Genomic DNA, 19,136 nt, shown 5'->3' on the forward strand with positions numbered 1-19,136 from the left:
CCTGTACACAGATGTGCGCACACACCCAAATACCCGCACGCACGGATTCAGAGTCACTAGTTTGCAAATATTTCCCTGGTACTAATGCCTACCTCTTTTGGCGACAGTATCGAAATATATTCCTCGTAGATGGAGCGCACCCTCTCCTCGATGCTGTTCTTGCTAATTTGTTGTTTGAGGTCTTCACAGGCCAGCCAGAAGAGCATGTTCTCCTCACTGTACTCTGTGCGCAAAAACTCCCGAAAAACATTGCGACCCGCCGGGTTCCTCATCAGCTTGTCAAAAGACTGAGACCAGAGCTGCATTTCCTCCACAGAAGGTTTGGTGCTAGCCCCAAAAAGCCAAGAAAAAGACTTTGTTATATACATTTTGAATATGTCAGATTCAAAGAGTAACAGGTAGCATGTGACTCATGTCAAAGACTCCCTTTAAAGTGGATTAGTTTGATCGTCAATCTTGCCACTGAGTGGTTTTATTTGACAGGGTAATTAATAATTACTGTTGTTAACAGAGTTGAGTCTTGGGCTTCTTTGCAGTTGCGCTGAGTCATTAGCAATTAAATAAAGCCACTTGCTTGAAAATGATGGTGTAAATGTATTGTTTACTATAGAAGAAATTAAATATAGCTGTAGATACACCATTCAGCTGATTGTGATGTAATCAACCCCTAACTGTAAAATGTTGATTAGCATTACAAATATGCAGTGTATTGTTTTCCTTTTTTTTTTCCAAAATGATGAAAATGTCATTGTTATCGTTTTATGAGACGATTATAGTTTTGCCGAGGTATCCTTTAGCAGGTATAGAATGACATCAAAGTCATAATTTTGGAACCGAGGCGATAGAGGTGGGACTCTTTGGGCACCTAACAATTCGATAACGATTGAGAGGCTACGATTCGATTATAAATTGATTATTGATGACCCCCCACCCCCCCAAGCTATTAGCTGCTTTTAATGTTTTGTACATTACAGTGGTACATCGACATATGACTGCTCCGACACACGATCTTTTCCACATCCGACGTAAAATTTGACTCGCCATTTGTTTCTATATCCGACGACATGCTCGATATAGATGACATGACAGCACCGCAAAAGAACCCACGGCGGATTTTCTTGTGTGAGAAATCAACACAGGTTTCAAAAAAATTTGGTACAGTTGGTGAAACAAGCAGTGGCGCCTCCAGAAATTTTTCAAGGGGGGGCCAATTAAAATCTTGAGGTGGCACACCAAAACTGAAAGCCAAAATTTCAGGTTTTCATTATACAGGGTGACCCAAAAAAAAGTTTACACTCAGTTGACTGCTTGACAGCATCCTACATAAAGAACTGTCAAGCGTTTCGCAGGCGCCTGGAGGCTGTTGTGACACTTAAGGTAGGACACATTGAAAAATAGAGTGTACTGTACATGTTCTTTACAATAATGTATAATTTGTGATTAAATTCTAATTCTAAGCTGAATAAACATGGCATTTAAGTTGTATTATGGCAGTGTAAACTTTTTTTTGGGTCACCCTGTATTATTGCAGTAAAAAGGTCAGGGGAAAAACTATCAGAAAGACTTAAGGACACGGCTGCTGATATAGTTTGGTGTATTGTTTAATATTTGATGTAACTAATAATTTAATGTGCATAGTCCATAACTGTTCAGTCAACATTTTGAGTTCCACAACAATTCTGTTTTATTGTGTTATGTACGTATATGGCGGAAAACACAGACAAGACTGAAAAAGCAGTTCCTGCTCTTGCACTCCTCTGAAACTGCTGTATTTTAAGTCAAAACAACTTGTGTTTGATAGAAGAATATGTCTATATGCTGCAATAGCAGATTCATGGCGCATTAAGCCCCCAAACTATTTTTAATTTGTCCGTTTTTCCCTGAAAACCCGTTTACAGACGTCGCGCAACCGCTTTTGTTTCAACCTAGCCATAAAACTAAGGTAATTAATTATATTTATCATTCAAAATGTCTGTCATTTTTAGCTTAGAATCATTAATTGATGTCTAATATTTCATTTAAAAAAAAAAAAAGACTTTAAAAAAATTATTCACTCGCATTATTTTGAACTTTTAAACAAATTACGTCACAATGAAAAAAATGGCGTCTGTAAAAAAGTCACAGATATCTACCTCATAACTATCGCTTAATTGTATTTTTTTGTTAGTCACATTTTCTCCAATATGTTAGATGATACATAATCGATCCAAACAAAGAAAAAAAAAAAAAAAAAAAAAAAACGTTTAAAGGGGTAAATACATGAAAAAGAAAATCTCGACCACTCCTTGATGTCTGCGATTACTTCATCGCGACCCTTGTTATATTGCCATGTTTCACCCATAAAATCCCCCCAAAATCCAAAATCCAGCTGTGGGTATTCACAACTGTGTCTTGACACTCAGTGGTACATGCGACATGGAGTTTTTGGATCGAAACAAGGTAAGTACGCGATAATATCTCGTTAAAGTCATGGCGTCTGTAATTCTGCTCTCGCGTGCTCTCGCCTCCAAATAGGGGTTTTCTGTTTAAAACAACTTTTTTTTTTTAAATGCCCTCCTGCTCAAAAGTTTTCTTCCCTCAGAAAATAAAGATTTTAAGCTTTCCAAATGATGTATCACACATGCATATCGGACAATTTTGAAATTTGGCTAAATTGGGGGTCTCAGAGCATGACGACATACATTTGGACTTACAAACAAGGTCCTGGAGCGAATTAACTTCGTATGTAGAGGTACCACTGTAGTTACAAAAATTGTACATAAGCCTCTCAGGCTTAAATAAACGACAATTTCAGTATCAAGTTAACAGTTCAAAGCAGTAATTGGAATACTCAAGTCCCCATTCTGTGTCAGCAGCTTTAAACTACATTCAATTAATCTAATGTTGTGAATCGACCGTTAAAGCTCCTGTTATTCCATCATTTCCTTTCTGTCTACTTTCGACATGTGCAAGTTTTAAAACTGTTTTAAAGAAAGATTAAAGTTAAGATTTTGCCGATTTATGAGTATTTTAGATAAAAAGTTAATTAGGTTCACTTGGAAGGTTCGCTACAACAGTCTTCCAGGGAAGTCTACAGCTTTATGATGGCGGCTGTTTACTAACGCCGGCAACTCTGTCATTTCGCATCTAGTTTTCTATACATGTGCTGCTAACCCCGCCGAGTCTGTCATTTGGCATCTAGGGCTTTATCCATGTGATATCTACCGTTGCATTATGTGGACGTAGTTTGTAGTGGCTGTCAGCAGCAGTCAGGTATTATTGTTTTTTTTATCTAGCGGCATGAGTTGAACCAGAGCCGTGAGTTGAGCATTGTCATTACCCGGGTAATGACAATCATGATGTTTACCCTCGGTCCGTTCCTCACTGCGTCCCGAAGACCGCGCTGACTGTGTTTTAGTTTTGCTTTACTTGACATATTTCAATAATCGGAATTTGGATGTTTGTGAACCGTTCTCGAATCTTCCACGGCCGAATCGCGAATAATCTAAGAATCGGAAATTTCACACACCTCTACGACGCAACACTACTATTGATGATCACGAGCCATATTTGTTGAACCCTATCGAACATAATTAGAGATTAGCAGCGTGCCAATACATTGATAATTAGATTTGTTGCGATTTGACACTCATAAATGTTCAAAACATATTATTTTACATATTAACTTAATGACAGGAACATTATCGTTGCTCGCGAAACGAAAGTAAAAGACACACCTGCCGCCCGGACACCTAAAGGAACGCACAAAGTGAGGATTATGGCAGCAGAAGTTACTGAGCGAGAGATTTACGCTTTACGATTAAAAGCTAGCATTTGGAAGCATTTCGTTTTTTATCAACATGACGATGGAAAGGGTATTGACAAAAGTTACTCCATATGTCGAACATGTAAAACCAGGATTAAGTACAACGGTAACTCTACAACCATGCTACAGCACCTCTTGTGTTTCCACCCCGGTTTAGAGATGAATCCACAAGATGTTTCTCCTAACCAGCGAACAACGGAAAAAAGACTGTCAAAACTTTCCCGCAGCTTTGAAAGAGCGAAATGAATCTCATCATTCATCGCAACCTTGATCGATAAGGATTTACGTCCTGAGACTGATGACAGCAATGGTGATAGTGAAGAACGCAATGATGATGATTTGCCTCCATGTTGCACTTACATTATATGTTGATGAGAATTATAATACTAAGGGGCTGTGAGATATCAATAGAACCGTTATGTGGCAAGATAACAAATATTAATAAAGTTAACAAAAAAAAAAAAAAAATCACATTCATGAGCAATTAGTGTAAATAGATAGAAAATTACGAACATTTCCAAAAGTATTCCGGAAACAGCCGAATGGGGCTTTGACGTCACAGCAAGGAAACAAAAGGTCGAGGCAGGTGCCATCGTTGTTGATCGACGAGAAAGTTGCGTTCGTGTTTTATTAAAAAATCGCTAAAATGGTTCAAACCTGTCGTGCTATGTGGTGTACAAATAGCCATTTGTCGCAATGTAGTACCCATGAGTTCCCGAACGCGAGAAAAAGAGCTGGACTACCAAACAATGAGTAAAATTTGTCTGTGTAAAGAGGGCTAATTTTGCAGACACAGCCTCCGGCACGGTTTTGTGTGGTGCACATTTTACACCTGAAACCTATTCGAGCTATGGACAAATGAAATCAGGTTTTGCTAAGAAATTGCTGCTGAAAGCAGATTCGGTGCCCACCATACATGCGCAGCCACCTAAATGTCCTGAGTTCTCAAGAAAGAAGACGATGACTGGCACTGATGAGACCACCCCAACACCCCAGGCTAAGCAAAGGAGGGGAGCAGCCAAGCTCGAAATGGCCGAGTGAGTACTCTTTTATAATAAAAAACATATCACGCATTGGATATAGGACACATGTATAAATTATCGCTCGTAAAATATATACAACAAATCCTCTAATCCCATTCATATTTGTGTCTGTTGGCAGAGCGAAAACCTATGATAGTACAATAAATGATAATTATTCTATACATTATTTTATTTTGCTGTCACGGTGTATCATCTTCACAAAAAGAAATGCAAAACAAACCATTCGGTGTTTCCCACACGATCTGTTGCCGGTGTTTTATCAGTGTGAATGCTCCCCTTCATAACTCCCCTCGTCACCATTAGAAGGACGTTCGTTACATCGGATTCGTCGCCGCAACTAGAAACAAAATTGTCCGCCATCATCACCGCCATTCAGTAGTAAGCACTGAGCCGGGTGTTTCCTAGTTGTGACGTCACGCACACAATATGCTAGATTTCCGGTCGTTGGTCGTTTTAGCTTGACAATCGATCTAAATTTTTTATCATTTTCTTGGTGTTGCGATGTGTGTAATTACACGAAGTGGCATGATATGAATCCAAAAGGCATGCGTTTATTGATAAATGATGGAAAATTAGCATTTCCCCAGGTGTTGTAAGTTGACTATTTTAATTACTGAATACTGACAAATACACCTTCCTTAAAAGTATGAAGAAGCCATAAAGTCAGAAAAAAAGAAACCCTGAAAGGTGGGGTGGGGGGGTATTGCATCGAAAATTGAGATAATTGTGGTCATTTTGATCATTGTTAATACCGTGATAATCATTCTATAATCGAATCGCAGCACCCTGAATCGTAATCGAATCAAATCGTGGGGAACCTTTGATGGCACACCCCTATTATTCTGAAAATATGTGTACATAAAAACCTCCCCTTCAAACGTTGGTGAAAGATACTGTCTGTATACCAAGTTTGAGCAATGATATAAATTTTCTCAGTGCGTAACAAGCTTGGTGGGCCGCCAGGCTAAAGCAGTCCTACAAAAGAAAGTCTAAAACATATACATATTTAACAACATCTTATGGTCGATATGTGAACAAAACTGTCCCAGATTTCTGACGCTGCACTGAATTGCATCGTATTTAAGTTTTTTAAAACTGTATTTCAAGACTGTGCCTTTTTGCAAGACTCTACATTTGAGCATTGTTAATTTATAGCGTATAATAACACATAACAAAATTGTTGCCAACTTAACATAATTAATTATGATTTATTCCCCCCAAAACAAACTCTGAACTAGCTTTTCAAACTTCTCTTAACTCACTTTATAGACTACTGAGTAGACCACTAATAGGTATAATGTATAACATGCTTTCATTACTAGTGAGTCAAATGGTTAAACTGAGTTCCTATATAGAGAGTACTTATATAGCGCTTTATCTACATTATCACAATGCCCAAAGCACTTTACATTAGCACACGCATTTACCCATTCACACACATATTCACACACCAGTGGTGCTGCTGCCATGCAAGGCGCTGCCAACCCATTGGGGGCAAGTTAGGGTCCAGCCTTTTATCAATTTTTACCCGTTAAAATTAATGACCGTTCGCTTAATCCATATTTAACCCATTACAAAATTACTACTGACCCTGCCACGCCGCATTAGCATGTTGAATGTGAACTCACCAAGCTTCACAGTTTGGTATTGGTTTCATCGTGTTGTCCTGTGATATCCTCTTCCTCCGACGCCTCCTCCTCTCATCTTCATTCCTGATGGTAAGACTAACATGATAAGATGGCTCTCAGACAGGAAACACACATGCACAAAACCACACACAACGCTACCTAGCCACACTTCCAGACCTGTGATTCTAAAATGTCTTTCGAGTACAGTACTGCCTCCAAAACAGCTTTATAGAGCACACATCTAAATACTTTGAATTAAAAAAAAAATAATAATAATAATCATATAAATATATACTGTATATACAGTATGTCAACTTTTAGTGTAATTGAGGGCCATAACCAGAGTTTGTCTTTATTAATTTTTATTCATTTTGATTGTATTAATGCCTTAAAAACTAGCAGTATGGCCTGGTGTTGCCGGGGAGACTATTTGTGCTGGGTTGATGAGGCCAAGGTTTGTTAAATCGACACGGAAGAAACCTTGAAATCAAGGCTTCCCCATGATTTTTTTTAATGTGTGCTGGATGGATTTATCAAGCAGTATTGCCCGGTGTCGCTTGGTGAAAAAGTGAAAAGCATATTTTATACTAATGTTTTGAGTTTCGAATTAATTTTCGTAAATCTGTGTGAAATCCGCCCAGTCGTTTCGGAGTCCATAGGGAAAAAACACAGACACACACACAGCCAAAGTTCTTTATATACTGGACTGTCTCAGAAAATTAGAATACACAATATTCTAATTTTCTGAGACAGTTCTGTACATTAATCCACCATTTAAAGCAGGGGTGTCCAAACTTTTTGCAAAGGGGACCAGATTTGGCGTGGTAAAAATGTGGGGGGCCGACCTTGGCTGACGTCCTTTACATAGAACAATATACAGGACTGTCTCAGAAAATTAGAATATTGTGTATTCTAATTTTCTGAGACAGTCCAGTATTAGAAGAGGTGGGTAGAATAGCTTAAAAAATGACTCGAGTAGCGTTACTTCTAAATAATATTACTCAAATAAAAGTAAAAGTTATCATCCAAAAATTCACTCAAGTACAAGTAAAAAAAAGTGTTCGTTGAAAAGACTACTCAAGTAATAAGTAAGATTGTTAGTAAGTGCTTACAATGTTTTTTTGTTTTTTTTTAATCATGGTATATTTTTTTCCTAGCACAACTTGATCGATATGCACTGTTATTATTATAGTGTATTATAACCAGGGGTGCACATAATTTTTTTGCCCAGGTTCTCAGAGGAGGACCTGGAGATGTGACTTGGTCCTCATTGAGCTTGAGAGCCAACCCGCCTGATGCGATAAATTTATGACAAGCTTTACTTAGAGCCAATTAACTTTAATTAATTATATTAACAATTAATGCTTGAGTAACATCAACTGGCACAACAAAATTGCCATTACTTTGAAATGTAAAGAATAGGGCTGTCAAAATTATCGCGTTAACGCGCGGTAATTAATTTTTTAAATTAATCACGTTAAAATATTTGACGCAATTAACGCACATGTCCCGCTCAGAAAGTATTCTGCCTTTTGTTAAGTTTTACAGCAAGGCTTTTTGCGCTGTCCAACAGCAAACTCTATTGGTCGCTTTGCGACATGGTTTATAATTTTCTTCTTTTCTTTCTTCATTATGGCTGCACGACGTCTCGGGCTGATAATGTTGTGCTATATGATCCTTGGACAAGATTTGTCCGTAAGTATGGTTGTTGTAAAGAATGTACATATTATGTTAGTAAGTGAAATGTTATATTTTTGTATGAAACGCTTTTTGTTTATGTTTAGTGAACCTGTATAGCGTGCTAAGCTAACGTTGTTGCTAATGCAATGCTTGTGTACTTTTATTTTGTAGTTTTACGACGGTCTAAAGAGGGCAATGGTTTGAGGCCATTTTATTTATAAATCAGATGAAAAAGGAAGAAGTCTAATTATTAAGGCGTCGTTCACTAGCTGTCTAGCTTTGGAAAAAGTAGACGCTTCGGAGTGAGGACAGCATAGACAGATTTAAATGACAGTAGAGTGAAATGCCCACTACAGTCCTGATGTACCGTATGTTGAATGTATATATCCATCTTGTGTCTTATCTTTCCATTCCAACAATTTATTTTACAGAATATATATATAATTTACAGAAAAATATGGCATATTTTATAGATGGTTTGAATTGCGATTAATTGCGATTAATTAATTTTTAAGCTGTAATTAACTCGATTAAAAATTTTAATCGTTTGACAGCCCTAGTAAAGAAATAAAAAGCACCAATTCAAAATAAAGGGCATTATGCGGCTCCCACATTAACTCCAAGCCTTTTTAAAAGCGGGATGTCCTCCTCATAAGACCTTATTGAACGTGCATGTTTAGCTTTGTAAAATGCGAGCAAAAACACGTTTGTCAGTGCATGTCGCTGTTCATTACCTTTATTCCGCCACATGTCCATAGGGCGAGCGGGGTCCTGTTTGACATCGATAGTTTGCTTAATTGCCACATGCTCTGTTTTTTTCGTGCTTTTCAAAGTTTGGATGGCTGAAATTCTTTGACCCTACATAAAATGCGCTGCTCTTATCGGCGACATTGGGATTCTCACAGCACATTTTGTACCCCATTTCTGTGCGAGCATCATTTGCTTCTAGCCAAGGTACCTCCTACTTTTTAGCAAAAGTCCTTTTTTTCGGTAGCTCCGGTGACGTCTCTGTCGTCTGTCTTTTGACGGGGGTGGGGGAACACGGAAGTAATTACTCAGTGTGGCCTGCCTCTTTGACATTTTGAGAAGTTATTTTCTCGTGTCCGCCGCAAATACGGTGGTCAGCCATCGGTACGCAAAAGCGTATGGAAGTCGTTGAGGGCCAGCGCGTTTGTCTACGTCCGGTACGCATGCGCGCATGCGGACCACTTATGTGCACCCCTGATTATAACCTATTACATGACCATATTAGGCCAAAATAATGACACAAAAATTATTGAATTCAGACCGGAACAACAATATGAAACATCACCCGTCAAAAGAGCATGAGTACCCTCTAGTGGAAAAAAAGCATAGTTAACTCTGATCTGTATAATGGAGTTACGTGGTTATTGTTTCAACGTCTCATTGGTGAAACTGGGACGGCCACTGTCAGCATCTCTGGAAATAATAAAGTCAATATGTAGAATAAAGACGAAAAATATAACGACGCTAGTGTAGCCCGAAGTAGTGGAGTAAGAGTAGTGTTTCTTCACAAATCTACTCAAGTAAAAGTAAAAAGTATAGCGTGATAAAACTACTCTAAGAAGTACACTACATTTTTCTCAAAAAGTTACTCAAGTAAATGTAACTGAGTAAATGTAATGCGTTATTACCCACCTTATTATAAAAGTACAGATAATATCAAAATACAGTAATTAAAAAAAAAATCTTAATTTTTTTATTTCATATAAAAAAAGTCACTTTCCTTATAAAGGGGTTATAAGTTAAAAAACACAGCGTGGGTGTTTAAACTTAGACAGAAGTCTTATTCCTTAAAAGTGTATCAAACACTGGGACATGATGCACATTATATATGAATATAGTACAGTCAACAGTGTAAGAAAAATATTTAAAATTGTACTTAAGTCATTGCCCCCCATACAGTTAATATGAATTGGATATCTATCGTCATCAAGGGTAGCGAATGAGTTAATGACTCATTTGATATACTGTTTTGCACATGAAAGTTGAATAATTTTTTTTTCAAAAATCAAGCCACAAAGATGACATGCAAATGTACAGTGGTACCTCGACATACAGTACGAACGCATTGACATACAACGTAAAATTTGACTTTTCATTGTTCTCGACATATGACGACATGCTCGAAATACGACGATTTATGACAGTGTCGCAATTTCATTGTTTTCTTGCAGCATGGCGGATTTTATTGTGAGAGAAAAATCAACATGGGTCCCAAGAAGGTTAGTGCAGGTGGTGATAAAAGGAAAAAGCGACGCTTCCCATTGAAATTAAGAAGAAAATAATAATAAGATATGAGCGTGGTGTACGCGTCAGTGAACTAGTTCCACAATAGGGCCGGAATACCTGTATGTCTACAATCTCAACGGTCCTTAACCAGATGGAAGCCATCAGTGTAGTGAAGGCATCAACGGGGACGACTATCCTCCCTAAACGACGTAACGCTATTTCTTTGGAGAAGGAACGCCTCTGGCTGGCATGGATTAAGGATAAAGTGACTCCCACCCGCTGTCTCCTCCGACCTCCGTTTGCCAGTCTCTATAAGTTAAGGTTGTAGTGCGCCGCAAGGATGGGATTCTGAGGCGGTGTGTCAAAATTAGCAGCCAAACTGCGATACTTTATTGACATTCCAGCAGCAACATTACACACAAGTCATCCAGCATGGACACAGGTAAAAACTAACAACCTCCTGACTTTTTCCTGAACCAAAAACGTATACCCCCGGGACATCATAACCGTATTTATTGTTCCACGGGTGTATTATGTATATACACCTACAAGGTGACAATAACAACACTTTTTATTTCCGATTTTTTATTATTATTCCGATTTGTATTTATAATTTATTTGTTTTGCTGTGTGTAATTTCTATTTGTAATTGTATACCTGTAGTATTTATGAAGGATTTAGTGTAGATTTGGACTGTGGAACAAAATCAAATTATAATGTATTCTTATGGGACAATCCCGTTTGACATATGACCATTTCGACTCACAATCTAGGTCATAGAATGAATTAAATTCGTATGTAGAGGTACCATTGCATTGAACTCTAAGTAAATACAATGTAATTGTTGTGAATACACTATTGACCTGAAAACTGTTTATTTAGATGTTTACTTTTCAAATTTATTTACATTTTTAAAAAATATGGGTGTGTTAGCAAATATTGTCTTCTTATTTGTATATATTTTTACTATTTATTTAAAGTTAAGGTAAAAATACTGAATATTCTTTAATATCATTTTTTAAATAAAAAACAAATAGGAAACAAAACAATGTAATTTATTTTCTCATTTTTAATGATTATTCATTTTTGTCTCAGTGCATTTGCTTTTGGTAATGTGGTGGCCCTCAGTAATTGTTTCTGCCCTGCGTTTTTCTTTCAAAAAATTATTCCAAGGTGCTTACGGTAGTCTCTTATGTGCCAAAGCAGCTTTGAAGGCTTCATTGCCTTGTTTGCTAGCTTTTGGTCACCTATTATGCAGAGTGGACTTGGCACCTGAGAGTCACTTGTTGCAACAAATACATATTTTAGGCAGGATTCTTGTATTGTCTGTTAAAAGAAGTTTTACCGGTAGTTTTCTTTGAGGTTGTAAGCTCCTCTTCTGGCCCGTCAGGTAGCCTTTCCCCCGTAAAAAAGCTCTCTAAAGACTTCTGTTTTTCAGTCATCTTCACTAGCGTGTGGGTTTATTATTCCTGGGAATAAATCTAATGCGTCTATGTCATTATCATTGACAAAAAAATAGATGCTAGCGCCAATGGATTTATATGTTGACATCTTATCCAGGTTTATTTTCATTATGTAGATAGGCAAATTGGAGTGTCAAGAGGCAAAGGCTCAAATTAATTCGGTCAGAATGCGGTCGTTAAGAAATTATTTACAGTATTATTTCTGTGCAGCCTGGTAGCAAATGCGCCACGGACCAGGTACCGGCACCCTGTTGGGGATCTCTGCACTAGAGCCAGCACTGACAGTCTTTGCTCATTATTATACGAGTTCCAAAAAATCGATTATTATGTGCATCGCGATTCGACACGTGACGATTCGATTTCGATTCATAAAGGTTCAAAAACGATGTTTTTCCCTCATAACTTTATGGCAGCCGCTCGTAGCAGAACGAAATTCAAGACATGTCTGCTGCCGGGCACCGTTAACAGGTTATGTTATGATGGATGCTGCTGGTTATTGAGAGAGAGATTTACTCCTTTTTAAAAGACTGGAAAATAAATTTGTGTATGACAGAGGCAGGTACAGAAGCGCAACCCGGTGGTCGCGCTTTTGTGCACAAGTTTTTTTTTTTTTTAGATATTTTTTAGATGTTCAGCAGTAGTTTTAAGGCATTTCAAATGAAAAATGTCCTGAGTGTGTTGCTAAGGCCAGTGTGCATCTAAAAAAGGTGAGTACACGAACCCTCTTGTCCTGTTTAGCCATTATTGTTGTTGTTTTTGGGATGTTAATAGTTAGCACCGAGCCCTAAGCTAATTCGCTAACGTGTATTTCATATGCAGAACGTGTAACACCACGATTAAGTACAGCGGTAACACTACAAACATGCGAAATAGTACAGAATTCTGTGAAAACAAAGTATTTTGGTTAAAAGAAGTCTTATTTCTAAAGACACTTTGTTTGTAAATTTTATTGTATTGTTGAGAGAAATAAGTACTCCATTTAAAATGGTCAATGTTTTTGCACTTTCTTGTAAAAAATAAATAAATAAATAAGCAGCGTAAGGGCAGCTTTTTGTTGTATGAGCATGTTTCCATCTTTCCTGATGAATCATTAGGATATTTTAAATAAATAATGGACATAAATTTGTTTGGCTACTGTATTAAGTAGTAATGTGCGACATATCGATAATCGTGATAACCGCGATAACCGCGATCATTGTCAATACCGCCATCATCATTTAATAATCAGATCGTAGCACCCTGAATCGTAATCGAATCGAATCGTGGGGTGCCTAAGATGGCACACCCCTACTCATTATAGAACTAAACACTTGAAAATAGCTATTAAATCTACATTAAATGTTGTACATTTTTTGTGCCCTACCATGAGCAGCTGCAACAGCAACACCAGCAGAAACAGCAGGCGCTCGGCCGCTGGGAATTCTGGGGTGTGTTATGGCCTTGCCCCAGCGGCGAGGTTTCGCTGCGACCCACACCCATGGCGAGCTCACCCTCTCGCTCGGCCGGGATCGGACCTGTATACTGTAGAAACATAGAGGTTGTCATGCACAGACTTTTAACTATTTCAGTGCCACTGGAGATGACAGACGTCCAATCATGTGGCTCTTTTCATCCATCTGCTGTGAATTTAAATGAGTTTGTCATTAGCCCTCCTAGTTCAAATGGACTGGACGTCTATCTTTAGCAATGGCAGCTAGTAAATTAATGAACATCTAGCATTTCAGATTGAGATATTAAGTCACAAGTGAAAATGAATTGACAGGAACAAACAACAAAATTATAGTCTTCTATAATAAATATATATATTTGTTTTGGGGAAAATCAACAGTTGAACATTCAGTATAGCAAATCATCAAATACTGGCCTCAAATAAAAATGAATAAAGTGGTGAAGGACAGAATATAGGAAATATTTATAGCGGAAGACGAAAGGAAATTATGAGGAAGAGGGAGACATGTTGAGAAGAGGAAGTGAGAGAAGACAGTGTGATGCATCATGTGATTGAGCTGTGATCACACTAACGCGAACACACGTACACAGACACAAATGTTCAAGATTTTTCTTTTTGCTCATGTTTGATTAGTGTGGACTTTATTTGATCCATTTCCCAATTTGAAAAAAAAATAACTGCCCTGAGAAGAAAGCACAAATTTTTTCTGTGTCCTCGTTTTGCGGTGAAACCAAATGTGTAAGCGTGGAACAGGATTTGGGTGTGCGACTTAATCTGATTAAACATGATTACTTTAGAAATACTTTATAATCACACACATTCAAGCACACAGTCGTTCACAAGAAACTTGCCGGCTCACCATCATTGTCAATATTGCTTTAAAGATGACAGACACACCAACCAGAGGACCTGTTGTGGCTTATTTACTAAGTTACAGGCATGTGATAATCGACATCACTTCCTATCGTATCTAGAAGCAACTTTAAATAGAGGACTTAAACAAATAGCGACATTGAAATTTGCTAAAAATGTTTTTATTAAGGCCCATCTCCCAAGACTGCTTAATTTAGACAAGGGGCCAGTTCAAGGAACAGTCATGGGGACTCCAAACATCTTCCATTTATGGATGATGGAGGCCACAGTGCCCAAGGGGACCTTGTAAATTACAACCCATAGCAAAAAGTATGGAATCGCCAGTCTCGACGAGCACTCACTCAGACATTTTATCATGTAGAACAAACTCAGATAAAAAGCTTGAAAAAAAAAAAAAAAATTAGTTCAAAAGTGCAACTGTATACCATTCAGAAACACTAAAAGAAATGAATAAAAAAATACTGTGGTGGTCATTAAATGTTACTTTTATAGAGCAAGTGCAGGGATATTTATATGGAATCACTCCATTCAGAGGAAAAAAAATATGGAGTCATAAGAAACAAACAAAGAAATAACAATCAAAACCCATCTCTAGTATTTAGTAGCACCACCTCTGGCTTTTATGACAGCTAGCAGTCTCTGTGGCATGGACTTGATGAGTATTCTTCATCAATTTGGTGCCAACTGTCTTTGATTGCAGTTGCCCGATCATCCTTGCAGGTCGGAGCCTTGCTGTGGACCATTTTTTTTCAATTTCCACCAGAGGGTTTCAATAGGGTTGAGATCTGGGCTATTTGCGGGCCATGCCATTGACTGGATGAGTCTTTCTCCAAGGAATACTTTAACAGTTTTAGCTCTGTGGCATGATGCATTGTCATCTTGGAAAATGACAAATATATTTTCAATTGAGAAAGCTGTCTAAAATATCAATGTAAACTTGTGCATTTATTGAAGATTTAACCACAGCCATCTCCCCGGTGCCTTTGCCTGACATGCAGCTCCATATCATCAAGGACTGAGGGAATTTTGATGTTTTTTTCAGGCAGTCATGTAAATCTCACTGGAACAGCACCAAACCAAAGTTTCAGCATCATCACTTTGTCAAGAGTCAAGAATCTGCATTGGACAAGGTGTCAAGAGTCAAGAATCTGCATTGGACTTTGGATATTGGACTTCAATATCGTACAGATTCGTTGTTCGGCAGTATTTTGGGTGAGCTTATATGCTATCCCCACTCGTACTTATTAAACAAAGACTGTCTTAACGGATATGTACAACAAAGTACGCCTATAAATTGTTGCCTATTTGGCTGCTACGAGTAACCTAGCTTTGACAAAAGACAGGTTAAGACCATGGGTCACAGAGAGCTAACTCAAAGTTACATGATGAACAATGAGTGGCAAATTAAAAGCGCTGAACTTCAAACTTGTCCTGTTTATGAAAGTCGGTTGTCAAATGCTGGTGTTGTGCCGTAATGAGCAGATGTGCCTTCTGTGGCGTTTGTTAACTTTTTTTAATGCCCGACAACACTCGCGTGCACACCCTAGATATCATCAAATAACTTAGATGTGCTACTTTATTACCATTCCGTTGGCTGCGTAAGCCCAGAGTGATCATGGGACGCGTATTCCATACACTACATCGATGAATTAAAAACCACCATGACTGGAAGTTAAGCAAATCAATCCATACCAGTGACAATAGATAATGCTGCAAATAATGTTAATTCAGTACGTAACACTGATGGACTCGGAACACAAATAGGATGTTTTTCTCATGTGGTAAACATACCTGTTAAGAGAGTAATAGCAATCAACAGTAAGAGTGTGACAATATCTCGATACAGCGATATATCGCGATATTTTGCAACCCGATCGATTATAGATATGCTCCCGCCAAGTATCGATACTTTCATTTGACATATTGGCCACTGGATGCTGTAAACTGCTCAACGTTTGTTGAGCAATTCCTTGGCGGTCCACTAGGGGCGCTCAAGAGTGGCGGTGAAGGTAAAATACGCACAAGTTGTCTAGAGAAGAAGAGAGGAAGCTCCAAGCGGGTTGAAAAAAATAAAAAAGCTTCGCGGGAAAGGTGGAGGAAAAAGTGACAAAAATATTGCTACAAATCACACATGTGGACAGTGGACACACTTTAGATTTTACACCAACAAGAAAGGAAGGAAGAATTGTCTAACAAAAATAAGGTTCACTGGCAGCTGGTGACGAAGTGGACACGGATTTCTTCACTGCTTCGCTTTCATCACTTGAGGTAAGAAAGTTTTGAAATGTAATTGATTTTTAAATTTACATGTATTATTTTGATGGGATTTGGTGTTGAGTGATATAAAATAAACCAGGACCTTAAACTGGATGAAAATGAATATCGAACAAGCCTACATGAATTTACTGATTTATTTGATATTATTTGAGAACCACTTTCCATCTAGTTTACTACACAAACTGTTATTACTGCCATTTTGATGCAATAAGCTATAAAATGGTTTGAATAGCTTCCAAGATATATAAGGTGATGTGCATAATAATTAATGTAGTCTACATATTAAAAATAGGTAATTATTGCATTTTTTAATTTCTATTCATTCAATTCATATTTTATTAATTCACTCAATACTTCCAACACACACACACACACACACACACACACACAAATCAGGATTTCAACTCAAACGCTATTAAGTAACTAATATTTTTTGTTTTATTTTGTTGTTTTTAAGGTGAGGAAGAATGTGACTGACTGAGTCCGACATCTCAAATGCTGAAGCAGATGGTGGAAGTGCTCAAACCAATGCTTTTGGCAACAAAGGTCATATACGAAGAAAAGACCCACCAATTTTATCATTGCCCCACTCCAAGCTCAACTGCTGACTCACACCTACAGCACTGTTATTTTTTTTTTCTAAAGATATAAAACTTTAAAGAAATTAAGGGTCCCATTCATCATGATCTCTCCAAGAGATATCAGTGGTTGTGGTTTGTTTCCGCTATATGTGCAGGTACACAATTTGCAGTAGATTCATATTTTACAGCAATATTGCACAGAAAAGGTGCCACTGTTTAATAAATGTACTTTACAGTACTTTTTCTATTTTGAAATATTTTTTTTCCCTTTCAACAGTTATATCGTAGAATATAATGTATCAAATTTCTGACCAATATATCGATAATCGCTGTATCGTGATATCGTGAGATAATCGTTATTGTGAGCCTTGTATCGCGAATCGCATCGTATCGTGAGGTGCCCTGAGGTTCCCACTCCTAATCAACAGTGTGCCCCGCCTCACTTTACAAACAGTAAAGATTGTTCTCAGCACTTTTATACAAAATTTCTTTAGATCAGTAAGAAGTAAGCACATAAATATTATGCACTATAATGCATGTTTATATGATGGCATTGTCATTTTTGCTTGCTTGCAAAATTAAAAAATATATATATTTAAAAAAAAAAAAAAGAAAAACACTTGTATTTTTTGTTTCAGAGCATTAAATGTATTGAATCGAATCGAAAATCCTGTCCCTCGTATCGAAAATCGTACCGAACCGTGACTTAACTGTAGTTGCATGCCTAGTAGATAGCCTATGTGATACTTTCCAGCAAAATTGAAATGGAAAAAATAAAATTCTTCATTAACAGGTAATGGTGAAATACAGTTTAATTTTTGTTTAATTAAAGGTAGGTATGCATTGTACTGTTTTAACCTCCCACAGAAAATCAATGCTTACGAGGGGTGTGCTCATGTTATATTGTACAAATCACTGACGGAAGGGCATGACTCTCAAGAAGACATTTTGGCAATGTGTGTGTTGTAAAGTTAATGCTAAAAACAAAGATGACAACGAAGTAATGTTCTTATCTAACCTATCTGTGCTTTTATACTGAAAACTCAAGGGAAAAGACATGCGAAGACACGTAGCTATCTCCTTTTACACCATTTCAGCTGATTACCCACATTGGCGGGCAAGTAAAAGGAAATAAGTTGGAAGTGAAATGTCAAATGTAGTTAATAAGGTTTGGGCCTGAGTTAACAGCAGATGTGTGTTGTCCATTATTATTGTTGTTTTGCTGATGCTAGCTTGCAGTTTTGCGCTATACACTTGAGAGAGCAGATTGCTGTCAAAATTTAGCAATCCTAATTGAATCGACACCAAATTGAACAATTTCATAGAGACCCACCTTAAATTTGGTGGTGGCAATGTAGTAAAATTGGGGCGAAGCAAAGAAAGTTAACATTACGAAGGAAAGTTTTTTGTTTTGCATTTTCGGCATGTAGGCATAGCAAGCTATGTAACTGTAACTGTACTCTGTAGGGGTAGATATGGGCCTAGAAATTTTAATTGAGTAGTTTGCATTTGCGCTGGATATGGACTCATCTCAACAAATGTTGATAGTCGGGTAGACTCATACCAAAAGCCAAGGGTTTCACTGGCCCACATTTCAGCAATGTCCCAAAGATAACGAAAAACGTTAATACCAGTTTAACACTTTAAATTTCAATCAAAATCATTTTTTAAAAGAAGTTACTAATTCACATTCTAGTTGATTTCTTGGCCTACACACAAACTCTGCACAGTTACCTCCAGGCTACAGGTTTGATGGAAGAACTTGTGCAAGAACCTGCCCTAACATGTTGCACCCAGTTTTAGATTTGCTTTAGCGTTACTTCACACCCATTTCCTTTCTTTAGAAGTGTTATGTACACATACAAATGCATGTGTAAAATGCCCTTTTCTCAACAGAAATATGTAAACTTAACTTCTATTTACTACACAAAAACCAAAATTACTAAAACCATTACAACTATTGTAGACATACAGTACATTCACATCAGAAGCACTTAGTATGAATCTTTATCAAAAGATTCAAAACCATTCCCTATCATGCAGAATTTCAATGGTGAACTGTCTTTAATATATTTCTTTAATA

At 37.5% G+C, this 19,136-nt stretch overlaps 1 protein-coding gene across 5 annotated transcripts in view; it reads right to left on the reverse strand.

Annotated features, from left to right (window-relative positions):
- The window catches only part of rgs19 (regulator of G protein signaling 19), a 62,156-nt gene that overhangs the window by 8,392 nt on the left and 34,628 nt on the right, over positions 1–19,136 (reverse strand). For 4 of the 5 annotated variants that reach the window (XM_057819007.1, XM_057819031.1, XM_057819022.1 and 1 more), the window contains 3 exons: positions 13,236–13,393; positions 6,477–6,572; positions 93–327 (listed from right to left, as the gene is read on the reverse strand). In XM_057819007.1, coding sequence (XP_057674990.1) covers positions 93–327; positions 6,477–6,572; positions 13,236–13,393 — 489 coding nt within the window. The remainder of the gene's footprint in view (positions 1–92; positions 328–6,476; positions 6,573–13,235; positions 13,394–19,136) is intronic. The other variant, XM_057819016.1, reaches the window with a different exon arrangement.

Source organism: Corythoichthys intestinalis, chromosome 2, assembly GCF_030265065.1.
Source record: "Corythoichthys intestinalis isolate RoL2023-P3 chromosome 2, ASM3026506v1, whole genome shotgun sequence".
In the NCBI taxonomy this organism is placed as follows: Eukaryota; Metazoa; Chordata; class Actinopteri; order Syngnathiformes; family Syngnathidae; genus Corythoichthys; species Corythoichthys intestinalis.